Below are 19,449 nucleotides of genomic sequence, written 5' to 3'. Positions count from 1 at the left end.
TTCTCCATCGAATTTTGTATTATAGCTTTTCATAAGTTCTCTTTTTTTAGCATATAATTGGTATTTTCCTGAAAAATGTGACGTGGAGTTTTTAAATTAAATTCAAATGTATTTTTTAAAGATTTGATTCCTTTCCTGTCACCCCAGTAGTTAACCAATTCTTATATTTTCCTTTTGGGAAAAGGCACATCTTCTGTCTTGTATCCAGAACTGCTTGGCCTGGTATAAACAGTCCTTATCACACCGTCGCCATGACAATGATATTGATGATGACGATGATGAAGATAGTTTTCAACATGACTTGGAAGAACAACTGGATTCAATCACTCGAAGAATGATTAAGAGTGAACTGGAAGACTTTGAACTGGTAGCGTTTACAAGTTTTAGTGCACTGCGTTCACATTTCATTTGGTTCCTCTTCATTACCTTGAATATTTGTAACAGTTATTTGGGCTGAATTTCTTGCTTGAAATGTGCAGTTAGATTATGTAGAATATCATTAACTTCCCATTTCACCCTATTTTAAATCAGTTTCTGTTGAACCTGTGTTTGATCAGATATCTTGATGGACCATTAAATTGTAGCAATTATGAGATGCATTTTATAATCTGGATCAACGTTTTCCAATTGTTCAAAGTCTAGATTTGTGAATGTACAATCTAATTCAGACTGAAGCAAAGCAAAAATGAACCTCTGAAGTTAGTTGATTTGCACAGGTTTGTTATGCATTGATGTGCCAGTGGATCAATTGAGGGAATCCCTATTATAGTTTCTACACACATTTTATTCATAAGTTCACAAGATATAGGATCATTTGGCCATTGAGTCTGCTCCGCCATTCAATTATGGCTGATATGCTACTCTAGATGAAGGGCCTTTGCCCGAAATGTCAATTTTCCTGCTCCGCAGATGCTGTCTGACCTGCTGTGATTTTCCAGCACTACTCTAATCTTGACTCTAATCTCCAGCGCCTGCAATCCTCACTTTTGCCAGATGTGCTCCTCACCCACATTTTCTTGCCTTCTCTCCATATCCCTTCAACCCATTACCCATTAGAACTCTGTCTAACTCCTCCTTTGAATTTACTCACAGTCCCAGCATCCACCACACTCTGGAGTAGTGAATTCCAGAGAATCATAACTCTTCGGGAGAAATAGTTCCTCCTCAACTCTATTTTAGATTTGCTGCCCCTTATCCTAAGACTATCACCTCTTGTCCTAGAATGACCTACAAAAGGAATCATCGGCTTCACATCTTTTTATCATCTTGAATACCTCAATTTGATCTCCCTTCATTCTTCTTTATTTAATAAAGCTCCTTTTTCCAAAAAAAATTTAGTTTCCAAAACAAACATTATTTGACTCATTTACATTTATCCATACAGATAAATATCACCTGGTAAATTTCCAGTTCATGCTGTGACTTCTGATGAGCAGCGATCGATGCTACTTATATATAAATCTGAACAGGAGTAGCCAACTCCATCGCTAACCCTGACAACTGCCTTTTTAATGCCAATTCTCTCTCATTTTATGTCCCTTACTTCCCAGATGTATATTGCAAAATATATACTTTATGTCATAAATACCAATGAATTATCAACTTCTATTTTAAGCATTTCATTAAAGTTTTGTCTACAAAGTACAGTGTAATAAGGCTCCAGAATTCACTTCTGGTGCAGTTCAAATTTTAAGATTGTTCTGGATTCCCAAAGTAGAGAAGAGTTGTTTCCTATGTGCACTGTCAGATCAACTTAATATTTTAATTATTTTGATCAAACACTGGTTAACCTCATCACCTCCAAGAAATATTATTTGTATTTATTCAGTCTCACAATATAACTTAGTCCCTGATTTCCTGTTAAAATATAAAAAAAATACTGTCCTTTCTTCAAGGTCTGAATCTTTCTATGCCAAGACATTCAAAACTGAACACGTTTTCAATTTGAGATCTTGTCTGTCATTCCAGTAGCAATGCCTCTTCAAAGTCTGTACCTCCCATTAGCCTTTGTTTCAATTCAATGACAGTACAAGCTTGCTTTTGATGCAAGGAATTCTGCAGAGGAACTCCACGCCCGACTCCCCAAAACCTGTCCACCCTCTACAAGGTACAAATCAGGTGTGTGATGGAATACTGACCACTTGTTTGTCCTGACTGCAGTTCTAACAGCACTTGAGAAGTAGAACATTACCCAAGGCAAAGCAGGTACTTGACATCATCCAACACCTTAAACATTCACTCCCTCAGTCAATAATGCATAGAAACAGCAGTGTGTACCATCTATAAGTTGCATTGCAACAACCTTCCATGGTTCATTCAACTTCACCTTCCAACCCATGGTGTCTACCACTTAGAAGGATAAGGGCAGCCGCTATAAGGGAATAACACCAGCTGCAAGTTCCTATTCAAGCTACACATCATCCTGTCTTGTAACTATATCTCCTTGCCTTCTCTGTGACAATGTTAAAGTCCTGAAACTCCTTTCCTTACCACTCTATCACTCTCCTCCTCTTCTTCCTACCCCACCAGTATGCTTTGTCACGTTGATGCAGCTGACATTTATGTATGTTCATTTCTAATTTCTCTTCCCCTTCTTCACAATTTACTATGTTCCTGAGTTTTTTTCATCTGCAAACTTAGATCTGCATGATTTTGTTATTAAATCTTGATCACATGTAGAGATAGGGACTACCATTGTCACTCCATCCAATCTGAGAATGCCTATTCCATTTCATAATCTCCTATTTCCAAACCAATTTTCTAATTTTTTTTGGAGAATGCTTCCAGTTCTATGTGTTTTAATTTCGCCTGTAATTTCTTGTGCAAAATATCAACAAATGCTTTTTATTTTCCCATTTTTAGGATAAATCAGCAGATTTTTCACTAATGTCCAATGTTGGCATTAAAAATAACATCTATGCTGCCCTGGTATTGGGAGTCTATGAAGTCTTGATGGAGCATAATTTCATAACTAGCAACTACAGGTACTGTACTTAAATACTCTACTGTATTTCTGCAAAGTACAATACAGTGCTACCATACAATTAATTAGTTTGAAATATAGAAGCTGTAGACAAAGGTGACAGATGTTTTGCAAATTTTTAGAATCCCTTGAATAACCAATTGATGTATCTTTGGTACATCGCTCTGGGAGAAAAAACCTGAACTAGTGGAGTGGAGCGAGTGAGCAATGGCTTACCATTTCTCCCAAAGGTAACACTAAGAATGCAATACTGCCTAAGCAGTGCAATGAAATTTCAATCGAAGTTGATTTGTCAAGTCCTGAAATGGAACTTCAGATGGCACAGCGTTTTGCATCTAGAGAGGAGGGATTGAGAAGTACAGTGAGGTCTATGAAAGGGACTGCTTTATATTGGGCTTAATGACCTTTTCTATTCCTAAGATTGTAATGGGTCCTATGCATGAACATTTGTGTTCATTTTGCTTTCTGCAAAATAAGGATGAAGGTCTTAAGATTATTTGATAAGTTGTGAAATTTTGTGAAGCATGAATACAAATGTGTCATTTTATAAATTTTGACCAGATTATAAAGCAATTAAACCACAAAAGTACACATTACAGAATTTTTTTGTATGTTTTGTTCAATATACAAGTGTTTAAGACTGTATTTGCAGAGAAAAAAGTGACAACCTTGAAGGAAATTTAGCGTACCGTGTCCACTCTAGCCAAAAAGATCCGACTTCCCAGCTCTTAGTTTGTAGCTCGGTAGGTTGCAACACTCAGATGCATATCAGAATAATTTTCAAAATGCATTTATGCTTTCTGCCACTACCACCCTTCCAGACAGAGTTCCAGACCCTCACCAGGCCGTGGATATTTTTAAAAAATTTCTCCTTTAATTCTCCCTCAAATAACTTAACATATGGCCCAGTCATTTACCTTTCTGCAATCCACTCATTCTAGGTTCTTCATTATTGTATACACCTAATTTAAATCTCTCTTCTGCTTTCTGTGTTCCAAAAAAAAGTCCCAACCTGTTCAATCTTGCCTCATAACTAAGATTATTCATTGCTGGCCTAATCTTTGTAAATCTCCTCTGTCCCCACTTTAGAATAATCACACCCTTCTTGTAATGCACGACTCAGAATTGTCAGTAATACTCTAGTTGTGGCCTAACCAATGATTTATACTGCTCTAACATAACACACCATGCTTCTATATTCTGTGAAATACTTTGAATTTCAGTGTTGATAGTAGATTGTTCCTTAATCCTACAAATCAGCATGTAGCTTTCTGTTGTTTGATCTTTTAAATAATTTGCGTATCATCAGAATGTTCTGAAAGTTTCTATGACATGATACTGAGCTGTTTAGAGTAGAAAGGTACCAGATTTGTTTATTGGTCTGTTTTTAATGAGTGTGCCTCTCAGAATTGGTGGTGATGGGCCCCAACATCTGCAAGCTAAGGATGGGGAAACTGGCTATGGTTTACACAACTCATTGATATCTTATAAGCGAGAGTAAAGTTAAGCTTACCTATCGTAGTCATAAAGAGGTTGGGTCAAAGTTGTGAAACTCCTCCACCTAAAAACACTGTTTGAGGCATAAAACACAAGAACGGCAGAAATTCAAGTGGGCAACAAATGCTGGTATTGCCAGAGATGCTTACATGCCACCAATTAATTTTCCAAAAGCCTGCTGATGCCTCCAATTTGGCCAGACAATGGCTCAGTGGTTAGCACTGCTGCCTCACAGCACCAGGGACCCAGGTTCAGTTCCAGCCTCTGGTGGCTGTCTGTGTGGACTTTGCATGTTCTCCCTGTGTCTGTGTGGATTTCCTCCCCATGTGCAGGTTAGGTGGATTAGTCATACTAATTTGCCCAGTGTACAAGTTAGGTGGATTAGTCATGGGAAATGCAGGGTTATAGAAATAAGGTAGGGGCACTGAGCCTGGGTGGGTTGCTCATTGGAGAGTTGGTGTGGAATTGTTGGGCTGAATGGCCTGCTTCCACATGATAAAAACAGGACTGCAGATGCTGGAAACCAGAGTTTAGATTAGAGTAGTGTTGGAAAAGGTCAGGCAGCATTCGAGGAAAAGGAAAATCGACGTTTCTGGCAAAAGCCCTTCCTGAGGAATAGAGGAGGGTGCCTGCAAAGTGGAGAGATAAATGAGAGCTCTCCACTCTGCAGGCACCCTGCCTCTATTCCTGATTAAGGGTTTTTGTCCAAAACGTCGATTTTTTTTTTCCCTTCTCCTCAGATGCTGCCTGACTTGCTGTGCTTTTCTAGCATCACTCTGATCTAGACTCTGCTTCCACATGATAGGAATTCTATTGGGGAGCGGCACAGTGGCTGAGTGGTTAACACTGCTGCCTCACAGCGCCAAGGACCCGGGTTCAATTCCTGCCTCTGACGACTGTCTGTGTGGAGCTTGCACATGCTCCAGGTGTTTCCTCCCGGTGCTCCGGTTTCCTCCCAAAGATGTGCAAGTTAGGTGAATTGGCAAATTAACATAGCCATGCTAAGTTGCCCATAGTGTTAGGTACATTAGTCGGGGATAAATGTAGGCCGGTGGAGTCTGGGTGGGTTGCTCTTCAGAGAGTCGGTGTAGACTTGATTGGCCTTACTGAAGTTCAGATAGATCACATCCACTGCTCTATCCTCATTAATCCTCTTTGTTACTTTTTCAAAAAATTCAACCATGTTGGTCAGACGTGATTTCCTACGCACAAAGCCATGTTAACTATCCCTAATCAGTCCCTGCCTTTCCAAATACAGGATTCCCTCCAAGAACTTGCCCACCACCGATGTTTGGCTCACTGGTCTATAATTCCTTGGCTTGTCCTTAACACCCTTTTTAAACAGTGGTATCACGTTAGCCAACCTCCAGTCTTCTGGCATCTTACCTGTTACTATCAATGATACAAATATCTCAGCAAGGGCCCGGCAATCACTTCCCCAGCTTCCCACAGAATTCTAGTGTACACCTAATCAGGTCCTGGGGATTTATCCACTTTTCTGCGTTTCAAGATATCCAGCACGTCCTCATCTGAAATATGGACATTTTTCAAGATGTCACCATTTATTTCCCTACAATCTATATCTTCTGTATCCTTTTCTACAGGAAACACTGATGCAAAATACTCATTTAGAATCTTCCCCCATCTCCTGCGGCTCTACATAAAGGCTGCCTTGCTGATCCTACGGGCGGCACAGTGGCTCAGCGGTTAGCACCGCTGTCTCTCAGCGCCAGGGACAATTCCCGCCTCTGGTGACTATGTGGAGTTTGCACCTTCTCCCCGTGTCTGCGTGGGTTTCCCCCGGGTGCTCCGGTTTCCTCCCACACCTCAAAGATGTGCAGGTCAGGTGAATTGGCCATGCTAAATTTCCCATTGTGTTAGGTGCATCATTCAGGGGGAATGGGTCTGGGTGGGTTACCCTTCGGAGGGTTGGTGTGGACTTGTTGGGCCGAAGGTCATGTCTCCATTCTGTAAGAAATCTAATCTTTGAGGGGCCCTATTTTCTACTTGAGGAAAGGATTGCAGGAAAATTTTAAATGGAATTGAGGTCCTCCTTATTAAAATGTGGCATTATGATAGTTGGTTGATTTCTCTGTTTATTTTATACACCGGCTCAGGCAATTCTACAGTTGTGCCCTTTAACAATTGATTCATATCTGTTTACACCAACTATACTTTACAGTAAAATTGGAGAGGAGCAAACTTTTAGCATGTTTGACAAGGAAGAATATTTCTTCTTTCTGTGTTGTCTGAATAAACGTTCAAAGCTTTATTGTCTCCCAAACCTCTTGTATAATCCCTTCTTGGGTATTTTAAATCATTTAACTCGTAAATTATGTTTAATATGGGAAAAGATTGAAATTATTTCCATCCTTTTGTAGCCTGAATCAATTCGAAAACATCATAAGCCTTTTCAACCGTTACCACAAGCTTTCAGACCTATTGAAAGAGAAATCTGGGAAAGGCAAGTCACCCTCATCAAATAAAACTGCCAGGAGCCTTCTCAGCTTCAGTTTTGTCTCCAGCTTACTGACTGCACTTTTCAGGTATTAAAGACTTGCCTGTTGATTTGAACCCTATCATTAGAAGTATCTTGGTGTGCTTCACAAATGTAGCTTTTTAAAATTTATTCATGGCATTTGGTTGTGATTGGCAAGGTCAACATTTATTGCACATACTAGTTGGTCAGGCAGCAGTTAAGAGCCCACTACGCTGTTGTGGGCCTGGTGTCACATGTAAGTCAAACCAGGTAAGGCGAGCAAAATTCCTTCCCTAAAAGACATTAAGGAACCAGTTGAGTTTTATTTATGACAGTCGAAGTGGTCGCCATTAGGAGCTTTTTTATATCCCAAGTTTTTAATTGAATTCAAGTTTTATTATTTGCCATGGTGGCATTTCCACCCATGTCATCGGAATAATAGTCTGGCATTCTGGATTATGGTCCAGTGCTATCATCACCGTATCACCATCTCCCCAAATTTTTTAAGTGAATTGTCTGTTATGTAGTTTAACAATTAAGACTACCAGAAAATACACAAATTTCATTGTTTATTTTTTAGAAGGAGCAAATTATAAGCACTTTTGTTGAGTTCTTCTGTCCCTGTTTCTAGTGCCTGTAAGAAGCATCTCCACTTTTTTTAAATTTGATACAGCATTAATGGTGTTAGTTGTTGATGCAATTAAGTGAACTTGCCATTGACTACTAAATTTAGCAGTTCTTTTGATGCTGCTACTGGCTTTGTGAAACCTGGATATTTGGAACTGATGCAGTGGTGTCCATAAACGTAGTCTATGTGTGCTTTGAAAAAAATATCAATTATGTTACTTTTGATTGAAAGGCAAATCTTAATCAATATGCTGGTGTAGAAATTCTGACGCTGAAGAATAATTTGATGGGAAAAAAAGGAAAGTTGGAAATCTGAAAACATTGAAGATGCATATCAGGTTCATTAGCATTTCAGAAGAAGAAAATATAATAGAGCTCAATCTGAAATGTGTCTTTCTTTTGGATGCTATTCAATCTGTACATGTCCACCATTTTTATTCATATTACTGCAAATGCATCTGTATCATTTTTTTAAACTCCCATTTTGTTAAAATCCTACAAGTCACGATTTTGTTGCCTATATTTAGAAAATGTGAAGATGCCTCTGAGTGCAGCTTACTGTATTTGATATGAAAAGGCTTTTATCTCCAAATATTTCACTGCTGTCCCAGCTCCCTGGTTCTTGTGCTAGCAGGACAATTTTCTTTTCAATTGAAATATGTCATTTGCTTCTTTAGAAAAATAGTTAATAAAGCTATTGTTTCTCTCAGCAAGTTGCTGAAAGGAAAGGATAATCTGAGTACACAGCAACTTGACTCTTTCTCACTGCAATTTATAAATTTGAAGAGCTGTAAGTATTCCAGGTTATTCCAATCAGCTTCCTTTCATGTCCCAAAGGCTGTGGCCTTTGTTGGATTGACATGTGCGTTAGCCCTCTTGAACTTTGCTTAAATGACCATTTGTATTTTGTGAGCTGAAGTAGGAAGACTGCTCATCAATGGAGGGGATTACAGACAGATCCTATATTTGATTGGCATCATGTGTGCAGTTTCCAGCTTTCACTGTTTACTGGTGGTGATCAGAAAGAGAAATCTGGGCTAACTATATTTTCTTGCAGTACTACTCAAAGGTGTGAAGGTCATTTGTAGCGTTGCAAGGGTCCGTAATGATAATGCTGGAGCATCAGAAATTAATCTGTTTTTGTTTTTCATCTCAAAACTTCTTTCGGTGTTGATGGTATCTACCAATCTTTGACTAAAGTCAGCAAAATTGGTACAGGGTTTATTTATTCAGCCCCACAACTATGTTTCATCTTTCAGATAGGTAATGGCTGATCTGTGTGTCAACTCCAAGAACCTGTCTTTGCCACAAATCCCTCGATACTTTTATCTTTAAAATCTATGAATGTTGGTCATAAAAGTTTGAATTGACAAAATGTGTTAATACTTTATAAAAGAAGTGATTACCTATTCCTCACTTCTTCAAGGGATAATGCTCAGAGCCATGAAGAGAGTTTGTCTGTGCTGCGTTCAAGTAATGAATTTATGCGTTATGCAGTAAGTGTGGCCTTGCAGAAAATACAACAACTTGAGGAGACAGGGCAAACAGATGGACCAGATGGCCAAAATTCTGAGAAAATATTCAAGTATCTATGTGAGATCACTCGGTAAGACAGCATATTTGTACATTTATAAAAACATATCACATCATAATGTATTAAGTATTTCAAAATATTAGAATAATCTTGTCAAAATGCTTTAATTTCTACCAGTATTAAAGACAGGAAAAGCAATGGATATTATAAGTCTCAAATAAAAACAGAGAATGCAGCAAGCACACAGCAGTTCAGCTAACATTTGGAAGGGAAAAGAGGTTTTGCTATGGTGGATTGCACCTAGAATGTACTTATTTTTCTCTCCTAAATGCTGCTAGGCATGTTATGTAATTCTTGCACTTTCTGATCTTATTGAGAATTAAATATACTTTTCATTGTCTACTAGGTAAGCGATTCTATAAATTCATAGCTGATACAAGCAAATTAAAAAATTTTGTCTGTTGAGCAGTAAAGCGATTCATATCATCGCCAACATCTAGTCGTTGTTTTCCAGTGTTCTGCTGTGGAGATACACTTCGATCCCATCAGCAGTGGAGGAATCTGGAAAGAAAGAGAAAGGAAGGACTATTTCATTACTATGTCTGGAGGGATTACTACGCATTTTTAACATGGTGCAGCACAGATATCAGAACAAGATCTCACAGTTCTTCAGTGCAGTAGGTTAGTTGGCATGATTTAAATTGCTTGACATGTGAGGAGAATATCATAGGGTGCACATGGATTACAGCTTTCAAACATTGAGTGAAACTGATTGAATCACCCAAATTAGAATGTCATGAGCCTTCAACATCCAGTCAGGTTCTTTTAATGTTGTATCCCAGTGGAATATGCTTAATATTTCATTTATGAAATGGCTCATTAATGTTAAAATGTCTGAAACATCAGCATTCAGCTTTGATTAATTCAAAAGTGTTGTATTTTTCACTTGGTTCAATTGAAAATGGTCTCTCCTCTGTACCAGAAACTTATACATCTACACTGTATTCGATCATATAATCTAAATAACACTTCTGTGTTTTAGATAAAATGTGAAATCAAAACACTGTCAACACAGCAGATAGTCAGGAAAATTCCATGGCTGCATTAAAAAGAAAGAAGATCAGGGAATTGTCTTGATCAGTTTCGTCCCTCAACCAACACTTAACACTATCGAAAATGCTCAACAGATTATTAATCTAATTGCTGTTTTTGGGATCTTGTTCACAGAATGGCTATAGTGACAGCATTTCAGAATAATTTGTTAGGTTAATACCTTGCGAAATTTGATTCATACAATATTCTGCATAAGTGTGAGTTCGTTCTTTTTGTTTAGCTCTCCTGCTTTCTTTTGAAGTTGTAAATACACTGTAGTTGTTTACGGTGATTCCATAGGAGTGCTTGTAAATGTGTAATGTTTTCCTGTTCCTAAATTACCTGTTTGGTGGCCTATTTTTACCAATTTCATCGGGCTGTGTCCCCTTTAAATAAACCTATAAAATACTGAGAGGCCTGGATAGAATAGAAGTGAAAAAGATGTTTCCACTAGTAGGAGAGACTCACACCTGACAGCATAGCATCAGGTAAAGGGGCAACTCTTTAGAGCTGGAGTGAGGAGAAATTTCTTCAGCCAGACGGTGGTGAATCAACAGAACACATTGCCGCAGAGGCTGTGGAGGCTAAAACATTGAGTGTCTTTCAGTCAGAGATGGATAGGTTCTTGATCAGTAAGGGGAGAAGGCAGCAGAATGGGATTGAGAACCATATTGGCCATGCTTGAATGGTGGAGCAGGCTTGATGGGCTGAATTGCGTAATTCTCCTCCGATATCTTTTGGTTATGAACTAAAACTTGGTTATGCGAGAAAGGAAACTTCACTTTGAATTCTGGTCAAAGGTACCAGTTACGGCTGTCGCAAACACTTCCATACTGTTCTCAATTCAGTAATTGTTGAGAATATAATTTCAATAACCCAGAAATAGCACAAATATGAATTTCATTGTCTGTGTATTTGAGCCACTTTAAAAATTAGACCATAAACAAAATTGCTGAAAAAACATCTGCCTCAATTTATTCAATTTTGTTGTTGATTGCTAATCTTTAACAGTCCCATTTGAAATGCCTTGCATGCACATAAAGCTTTGTGATTTCTAATATGTAAGAACATTGGAACAATTGTGTTGGTTTGATATTTTTTTCCTTTCCTTCTCGTCTCACACTGAACCCTAAAATTCTTTGACTGGCTACTGATGTGAAAGGAAACACTGATTTTAAGCCACTATCCAGAACAAGTTGATATTTGCCTTTACTACTTCTTGCAGTATCCTTTCTTTTCTCAGGGATAAAAGAAAATTGGAGCTCATTTTGTATAAACTAAGGTTGGATAATTAGAAATGGTGTGGGATAAAGGCAGAAATTTTAAAAAAATACAGAAGAAGCAAGGTTGGGGTCCAACTACCAATAGGTACAAGACTAAATTGAGTCTCCCTTGAATGAGCAAGAATGCAGTGCCAGGGTGGGGGGGGGCAGGGGTTCTTCTGTGTTTGAGACTGAAGCATGCTATTGGAACAATGTGGAGGGAACTGTCCTGCAGTCGACCTACTTGATCGAAGAGAGATGAACAGTTTTACTTTTTATCCAACCTGAACCCGACTTCTCCTGGGAGATTTGGGGGAATCATTGTTACTTTGCAGCTTACCAAAACTAACTGATCTGTGAGTACTTGATGCATCCATCAGATTCTTTGAAGACTGTCTAATATGGAAAGGTGCCTGTGGAAATGCTAACTCTTCAGAAGAGAAAAATGGTGGAAAATATTTTGTGTGTTTTATTTTTAGATGTGGTGAGTGATGGGGAAGGAGAACAGGAGGACATCAATGTTACAGAGAAAGCAGCTTTCCACATCAGACAGTTCCAGGTAAGTGTCTTATGTTTGGTACTGCTTTTAAAACAGAGCTGATGGTCTTTCAATATCATTAACTGAATGCCTGCAGCAGTCTACAAGAAATATGTTTTATGTTTCTGATTATGTGCATGCAGTACTCTTCTATTGTTCACATTAAGAGATGTTTGTTCTGATCCATTTGCTGTCAGAGATCCCTTTTGACACAACTGAGTGGGGATGAAGAAGATTTTAACAGCAAGGAAGCACAGCTTTTAGTGAGCATCCTGTCAACACTCTCTCGGCTATTAGAACCCACATCTGAACAAGTACGTAAACATTAACCTGACAGCTTTTTCAACTTTTTCACCGGTACAATGCAATGAGTGAAAGTCACAAAAAAAGTTCTGGTTTTTTTTTAATTGTTCTGTGAGCAACAAGGTAAGAGATGTTACTACAAAGGAATGGAACATAGTTCTCATTCCAAGAGTCCCAACAGCTGCAGGAAGAATTAATTCCCAATGTTCTCATCACCAGCATCAAAAGAATGATCACTCCGACAAACATGTAATGTTTTTCCATCTCCCACAGCAGCTAGCTTAATATATGCTCTGTAATTTTGTTCTGTTAAGGGCAGGTGGTGATTAAGAACAGTTTGTGCTGCGGTTCCAAGCCTATGAGAGCACAGAGATTGCTCCAAAAACATTTTATTTGAGATATGTAGCAGATGAAAAGGTTTCCCTCTTATCACTCTGGATTTGAACTCTTTGTGCCAGTGATGAATGATCACAGCTTAATCTAGTGAGATAAACTATGTTTTACATATTTTCCAGAAGTTGCAATCATTACATGTTCTGCAGAAAAGGTCCTATGCAGATAAAGAAAATCAAAAAGTTTTGTTTGTGCAGGAGAGTATCAGTTAGCTCAGTTAACTGGACAGCTGATTTGTGATGCCGAAAGATGCCAACAGCATGGATTCAATTCCCACTTCAACTGAGATTACTATGACAGACTGTCCTGTCATCCTTTCCCCTTGCCTGAGGTGGGGTGACTCCTAGGTTAAACCATCACCTGTCTAAGAGAGAGCAGTCCCTATGGTCTGGTCAGACTTTATGTAGAACCAATAAAGATTGGTAAGCTCTTGAGTCATAATGTTCAACTTGTGTGCAGCCTTTATTATCTATTAAGTAATAAGTAAAACATGTAAAAGCAGCATCTGCTACTTACTTTATTAAAAAAACCGATTATTTAATACAAACCACCTTATTTCAATCTTGGTGTTCTAGGCACATCAGAAGGGGCAAGTGTATTTTGAAACTGAGAGGAAAGAAAAACTGCTTGTCTGTTTGGAAGATGTCTTTATGTCCTGCATTCTTATAGGTTTCTAGAATTATCGCATTGCCTACAGTTCAGAAGACTGGGAACTGAATCTTGTGCTTTTTTTGGCTAAGTGTCAGTTTTGTTGAGTTTTCTGGAGGGTTTCTTTCTTTGAGACCTGGAAAGTTCTCTCGCTGCATCTTACCAAACCTACCCCACCCTATAGCATCCAATTCGAGCTCCATTTTACCACTCATTATAGCTGGCACTATTCACTAATGCTGGGAAATGCCAGGATAGCCTGACAGCCCTGTTTGCAGAGCTATTTTTAAAAAGTCATTGTGTACCTACACAAGCACTGTTAGCCTGGAGTTGTCCTGCAGTGCAGAGAAGGGAAAATTGAGGCCCCACTATGGAGGTCCTGGTGGATATGGTCGTGCACAGGCAGACAGGTAGAGGATGTCATGACATGTGACCATGGCAGCCTAGTCCAAGGTAGCGACCAAAGTCAGTGCAATTTAGCCACCTAGAACTATATACAGCAATACCGGAAAGAGATTGATGACCTCTTCTATTCTGCTAACTAGGAGACACCATCTTCTTTTCAATATCTCACACTCACTCAATCTCTGCTATTCAACTCATCTCCCATCAAGGCTCCTGCTCTATCACTTGCTATTGCCTGCAGCATTTTCCCTCAGTCATTGTCACTCACCCCATCTGCTAACATCGCTGACTCCACACGCCCTTTGCGCTGCCTCCTCACTTGCTTGGGACACTTTGCACATGCATCAAAAGTAACAGCTGTGCCACTCGCTTTCATCTACTTTGTACCTGTCTCTTTTTATTTCATTCTGGGAGGACAAAAGCCCACAGTAGGATAGAAAGAGTAAAGGCATGCAGTGGGCAGTTGATATTTGGCTCTCCAACACGTATGATGAAAAACTCTGATTCTGACTATCCCGAGCAGCTGACTGACCTGAACTGGTGTCAGAGGCTTTTCTTGACTTGGTGCACTGGGATCCCCTGATTGAGGATTATTTCCCTGGCTTGGCTGAAGCCTGCTGACAATTTCCTGAATTCCCAGAGGGCCTTCCTTCAGTCTCATTTCCCAATCTATTTTCAACAAGTTATCTCTCATATACCCACAATTTGCTTGACCTTGTAAGTCAAAGCAGGGATGTTGTGAGCAATTGGTACTCTCAAAGTAAGTGAACACCAAGAGAATAAGTGGACAGCCTGGAAATGCAGTCGACTCGGTTCAAATGCTGGTGCATGTCCCAGATTACAAAATGTCCTCGCTGCAACATTATAGTGATAATTGTCATTGCAGCACTGAAGTGCAAAAGTATGTTGAAAGTGTGCTGTAAGGGTTCTTAGAGGCTGATACTTGTTTTGTATCAGTGTTCATTGATGTGACACGCATTTGGCTGATGCCTATATATCATGCTTTGAAATAGAGTCCTGGAGTCATGCAGCATGGAAACAGATCCTTTGGTCTAAGTAGTCCATGCCAATCAAGTTTCCCAAACTAAACTAGTCCCACTTGTCCATGTTTGCCTCACATCCCTCTAAACATTTCCTATTCATGTACCTGTCAAATCTCTTTGAAATGTTGTAATTGGATCTGCATCAACCACTTCTTCTGGCAATTCATTCCACATTCGAACAACACTCTGTGTGAAAAAATTGCTGCTTAGGTCCCTTTTAAATCTTTCTCCTCTCATCTTAAAAATATGTCCCCTGCTTTTGAACACCCCCACTCGAGGGAAAGAACCTTGGCTATTCACATTATCTATGTCCTTCATGATTTTATAAACGATTATAAGGTCACTCCTCAATCTTTTACTCTCTAGTGGAAAATCTCTCAGCCTATCCTTATAACTCAAACACTCCAGTCCCAGCAACATCCTTGTAAATCTTTTCTGAAATCTCTCCAATTTAATAATATCCTCTCTAAAACAGGGTGACCAGAACTGTGCAGTACTCCAAAGTGGCCTCACCAACGCCCTCTTCAACCTCAACAACCTCTACAACTCAGTACTCAATGGTCTGAGCAATGAAGGCAAGTGTGCTAAATGCCTTCTTAATCATCCTATCTACTTGTGACGCAACTTTCAAAGAACTATGTACCTGATCCCCTAGATCTCTCTGTTCAACAATACTGCCCGGGGGTCAGCCACTGTAATAGTCCTACCCTTGTTCATTTTACCAAAATGCAATTTTTTGCATTTATCCATCTGCCACTCCTCAGCCCGTTGTTCAATTGACCAAGATCCCTTTGTAATCTCAGATAACCTTCAGTATCGACTATACCACCAATTTTTGTCATCTGCAGATTTACTAACCATGCCTCCTAAGTTTTCATCCAGGTCATTAATATAAATGGCAACCAAAAGTGGATCCAGCACTGATCGCTGTGAAACACTGCTGGCCATAGGCCTCCAGTCTGAAAAAAACCCTCCACCACCACCTTCTGTCTCCTACCATCAAGCCAGTTTTGTATTGCCAATTCAATGTTACTGTCTGGTATCCAACATGGAGAACCTTTAGAGCAAATGGTGAGTTGAAGTTACTAGGAACCTGACTTCTATATCGAGATCTATCAACATCTATTTTGCTTGCAGTGGATAGGAGGATAGAAAGCTGCACGTTAATAACATGAGATTTGCAGTTAGTAAGATTAGAAAGTTAGCAAGCACTAAACCTTATTGAAAGGAAGTTCTCAGCTGCCAAGCAGGAATTTTGTCTCAACGCCGAAACTTAATTTAAAATGCAGTGAGTTGCTCCAAATGTTGTGAAAGCCCTCTCTGGACTCATCAAATTCTACCAGACCTCTCTTCATAGCTGATATTGTTCAGATTCCTGTAAGATTCAGTCCTGTTGATCACTTTGGTAATGTTTGATATGTTGTTAATCAGCATAGAGTGTAATGTACTGTAGTTTTGAAACTTTCCCCCTAAGCGATCTTACTCTTTTGTGGAGAAAATTGCAGTGATATTGCTCCAATAAAAAAACAGCTATTCTGCTAATATACAGTGAAGAAAGTAACTTGGGAAAGCAGACAGGTACTTAAGAAACATAGTCAGCATAATGACACAGTGAACAATTTTGCAAAAGTAGTCACGATAGAGATATTCTTGGAATAGGAGCACTGATTATATCCCTTTCTGTACACTAACTATGTTGCTATGACAATGTCAGTTTTCTTTGGCAGGTTGTTAGTTTTATCATATTGGTATTGAAAAGGTAAAAACAATTTTTTTTATTTCAATTAAATGCTTTATTTGCAATTCAAAGTATATATTTCCTATCATAATTTGAGGTGAAACATCAAGTGCTGATAAATCTGTGTATGATTAGATCTACCATTAAGCTGTTTTCTGTTTTGTTCGTAGTTTGGCCAAATGTTAACATGGACTGTAAAGATCTGCAAGGAAAATAATCTAGGTAAGGGCACATCAGGCACAGACCTAAGATTCACAATATTTTGAGATGAAATTAAAAATACTAGAAAAGAGAGATATGCCAATCAGAATTCCAAAGAGAAAACATGTAATGTTTCAGTTGTGACCTTGCAGCAGATCCCTAAGTGAACTTGTCAAAAATTACCCTAGGTATGTTGTCCATTAAATGTGCATCTTTGAAATTAGATTTACAAAGGCTTTTTCTGGCATTGGTAAAACAAAGGTAAAAGCAATTTATTAATAAGTTCAGAATATTTCAAGTTTGTGACTAATTGAGAGAACAATAATGGCTATGTTCTGTTAGTCATTATTAGATGCATATTGGACTTGCAAGTACGTTATCTATAATGAGTACAAAAGATACCGTCCCCAAAATTAGCCTCACATAAGATAAGTTATCAGTTCTATTTCTAAAACTTTCTAATGCCTTCAGATGTTTTTCTGATCACATCTTTTAGTGGATGTTGGTATAAAATTGTATGAACATGTTCTTGCCTCCACAGAAGATGTACATTTCTGTAAAGGGTTGATGAGTATGATGTTTAGTCTGCATGTGCTGCGCAAAAGTCCAGTGGGTTTGCTGCAAGAGATGTCTCGAGATGTCCACTGTCGCCTAGGGGATATTGATCAGGTAAGACTCCTATGTGAAGAAGCATAGAACATAACAAAAGCATTTGCCCCAATTGGGCTGTTCTTCATTCAGTGCAATAAGTATATTCAGTACTGTTTTGGGCTTGATATGCTGCTGGAGCTTGCTGACTTAATATCATATCTAGTTGTATCTCTTTGAAATTGCTTATTCCATGGCCTTTACTATTAAGAACAGCCTGCTGGAAAGCAGAAAGGAAGCTTTCAGATTATAAAACCATTTATAATGCATCCAGTAGTTTGGTTTATATTAAGATTTAATTCTGACATCAAACTGTTGGTGAGTTCGACCATAAATCTAGCAAATAAATAACCAAGTAATCTGTTGATTCAGAGAATGCAGCTGTATGAGAGCAATCCATGTTTTGCAACCCATCACTCTTAGTCCACAGCTTTTGATTAGATACATGATTTTTAGTTTTGGGTTTTGCTGTCAGTGTTCTGTCTAGCTCCAACACCTGACTTATTAATTGCCTTGTTTGTTTTCATCAGGAACTTAGCAGTGGTACATCTGAGTTTCAGCTAAAAGACCACAGTAAAAGAGGCTGTCAATGAATGGCATTTAAGTATTAACTTCCTCTATTGCACTTCCTCTCGGGCAAATATGTTTTTCCTTAGAGAAGGAGACCAAACAATGCAATATTCCAGCTACAGTCTCACTCAGGCTCTATACAGCAGGAATCTTTATGTCTGTACTTTGCAAGTCTGCCACATCTGATCATAATTGGTGAGAAACAATTAAATAACTAACCAGAGGAGAAGGCTTCACAAAAATTCCCTTCACATCACTGCAAATACCAAACGGATTACTCATCTTGGCCTCTTTCTGAGGTCCCCTGTATTACAGATGCCAATCAATCAAGAAAGACTTGAAGACATTGGGTACTGCAAAACTCCTGAAAATATTGCAACAGCATGGACAAAAGAATTGAACTCGAGGTAGGCTAGACATCAAGGCAACATTTGACCAAGTATGGCACTAAGGAGCCTGGACAAAACAAAATCAATGGGGAGCAGGGAGAAAGCTCTCCACTTGTTGAAGACATACCTAGCATAAAAGGAAATAGCCGTGGTTGTTAGAGGTCAATCACCTCAATCCGAGGGCATCACTACAGAAGATCTTCAGGATCAATATTTTCTGATCAGCCTATTCAGAGATGTTATTACACACCTCTGGAGCAGCTAGGGCTTGAACCCAGGTCTCATGGCTAAGAGATAGGGACACTACCACTACACTGCAAGAGCCCAAAGATCCTCAAGATACTATGGCCCCGTGACTCAGTGGTTAGCATTGCTGCCTCACAGTATCAGGGACCCGAGCTCGATTTCAGCCTTGGGCAACTGTCTGTGTGGAGTTTGCACATTCTCCCTGTGTCTGCATGGGTTTCCTCCGGGAGCTCTGATTTTCTCCCATCTGCAGATTAGGTAAATTGACAATGCTAAATAGCCAATAGTGTTTAGGAATGTGTTTGTTAGGTGCATTAGTTGGGGGTAAATGTAGAGTAATGAGCTTGGGGACTGGACCTGGGTGGGCTATTCTTCAGAGGATTGGTGTGGACTTGTTGGGCTAAATGGCCTGTTTCTACACTGTAGGAATTCTATGAATATTCAGCTGCTTCATCAATGACTATCCTTTCGTCATAAGGTCAGAAGTTTGCTGATGTTTGTTCAATACTGTTTGTAACTACTCACAATGAAGTAGCCTGTGTTCATATGGAATAGGGCCGGGACACAAGCTTGAGCTGTTAAATGATAGATCTATGCCACATAAATGGCAGGCAATGACCGTTTCCAACAATATTGAATCGATCCATCTCTTTCTGACATTCAATGATATTGCCATTGCTGAATCCCCTTTTGTTAGCATCCTGGAGATTAACATTGATCAGAAACTTTTCTAGACTGATCATATAAATATTGTAGCTACAACAGAAGATCAGATGCTGGGAAAGTCTACAATAAATAACTCACCTCGTGATTCCTCAAAGACCTATCCCCCATTTATAGAGCACAAGTCAGG

General features: G+C 39.1%; 1 protein-coding gene across 5 annotated transcripts in view; it reads left to right on the top strand.

The window, feature by feature from the left end:
• The window catches only part of fanci (FA complementation group I), a 65,753-nt gene that overhangs the window by 26,326 nt on the left and 19,978 nt on the right, over nt 1-19,449 (top strand). For 4 of the 5 annotated variants that reach the window (XM_060853276.1, XM_060853275.1, XM_060853278.1 and 1 more), the window contains 9 exons: nt 185-367; nt 2,863-2,984; nt 6,862-7,026; nt 9,013-9,192; nt 9,635-9,801; nt 11,954-12,033; nt 12,210-12,326; nt 16,713-16,764; nt 17,285-17,412. In XM_060853276.1, coding sequence (XP_060709259.1) covers nt 185-367; nt 2,863-2,984; nt 6,862-7,026; nt 9,013-9,192; nt 9,635-9,801; nt 11,954-12,033; nt 12,210-12,326; nt 16,713-16,764; nt 17,285-17,412 — 1,194 coding nt within the window. The remainder of the gene's footprint in view (nt 1-184; nt 368-2,862; nt 2,985-6,861; nt 7,027-9,012; nt 9,193-9,634; nt 9,802-11,953; nt 12,034-12,209; nt 12,327-16,712; nt 16,765-17,284; nt 17,413-19,449) is intronic. The other variant, XM_060853277.1, reaches the window with a different exon arrangement.

Source organism: Hemiscyllium ocellatum, chromosome 39 (genome assembly GCF_020745735.1).
Source record: "Hemiscyllium ocellatum isolate sHemOce1 chromosome 39, sHemOce1.pat.X.cur, whole genome shotgun sequence".
Taxonomy (NCBI): domain Eukaryota; kingdom Metazoa; phylum Chordata; class Chondrichthyes; order Orectolobiformes; family Hemiscylliidae; genus Hemiscyllium; species Hemiscyllium ocellatum.
This window is presented reverse-complemented; position numbering and strand designations above follow the sequence as displayed.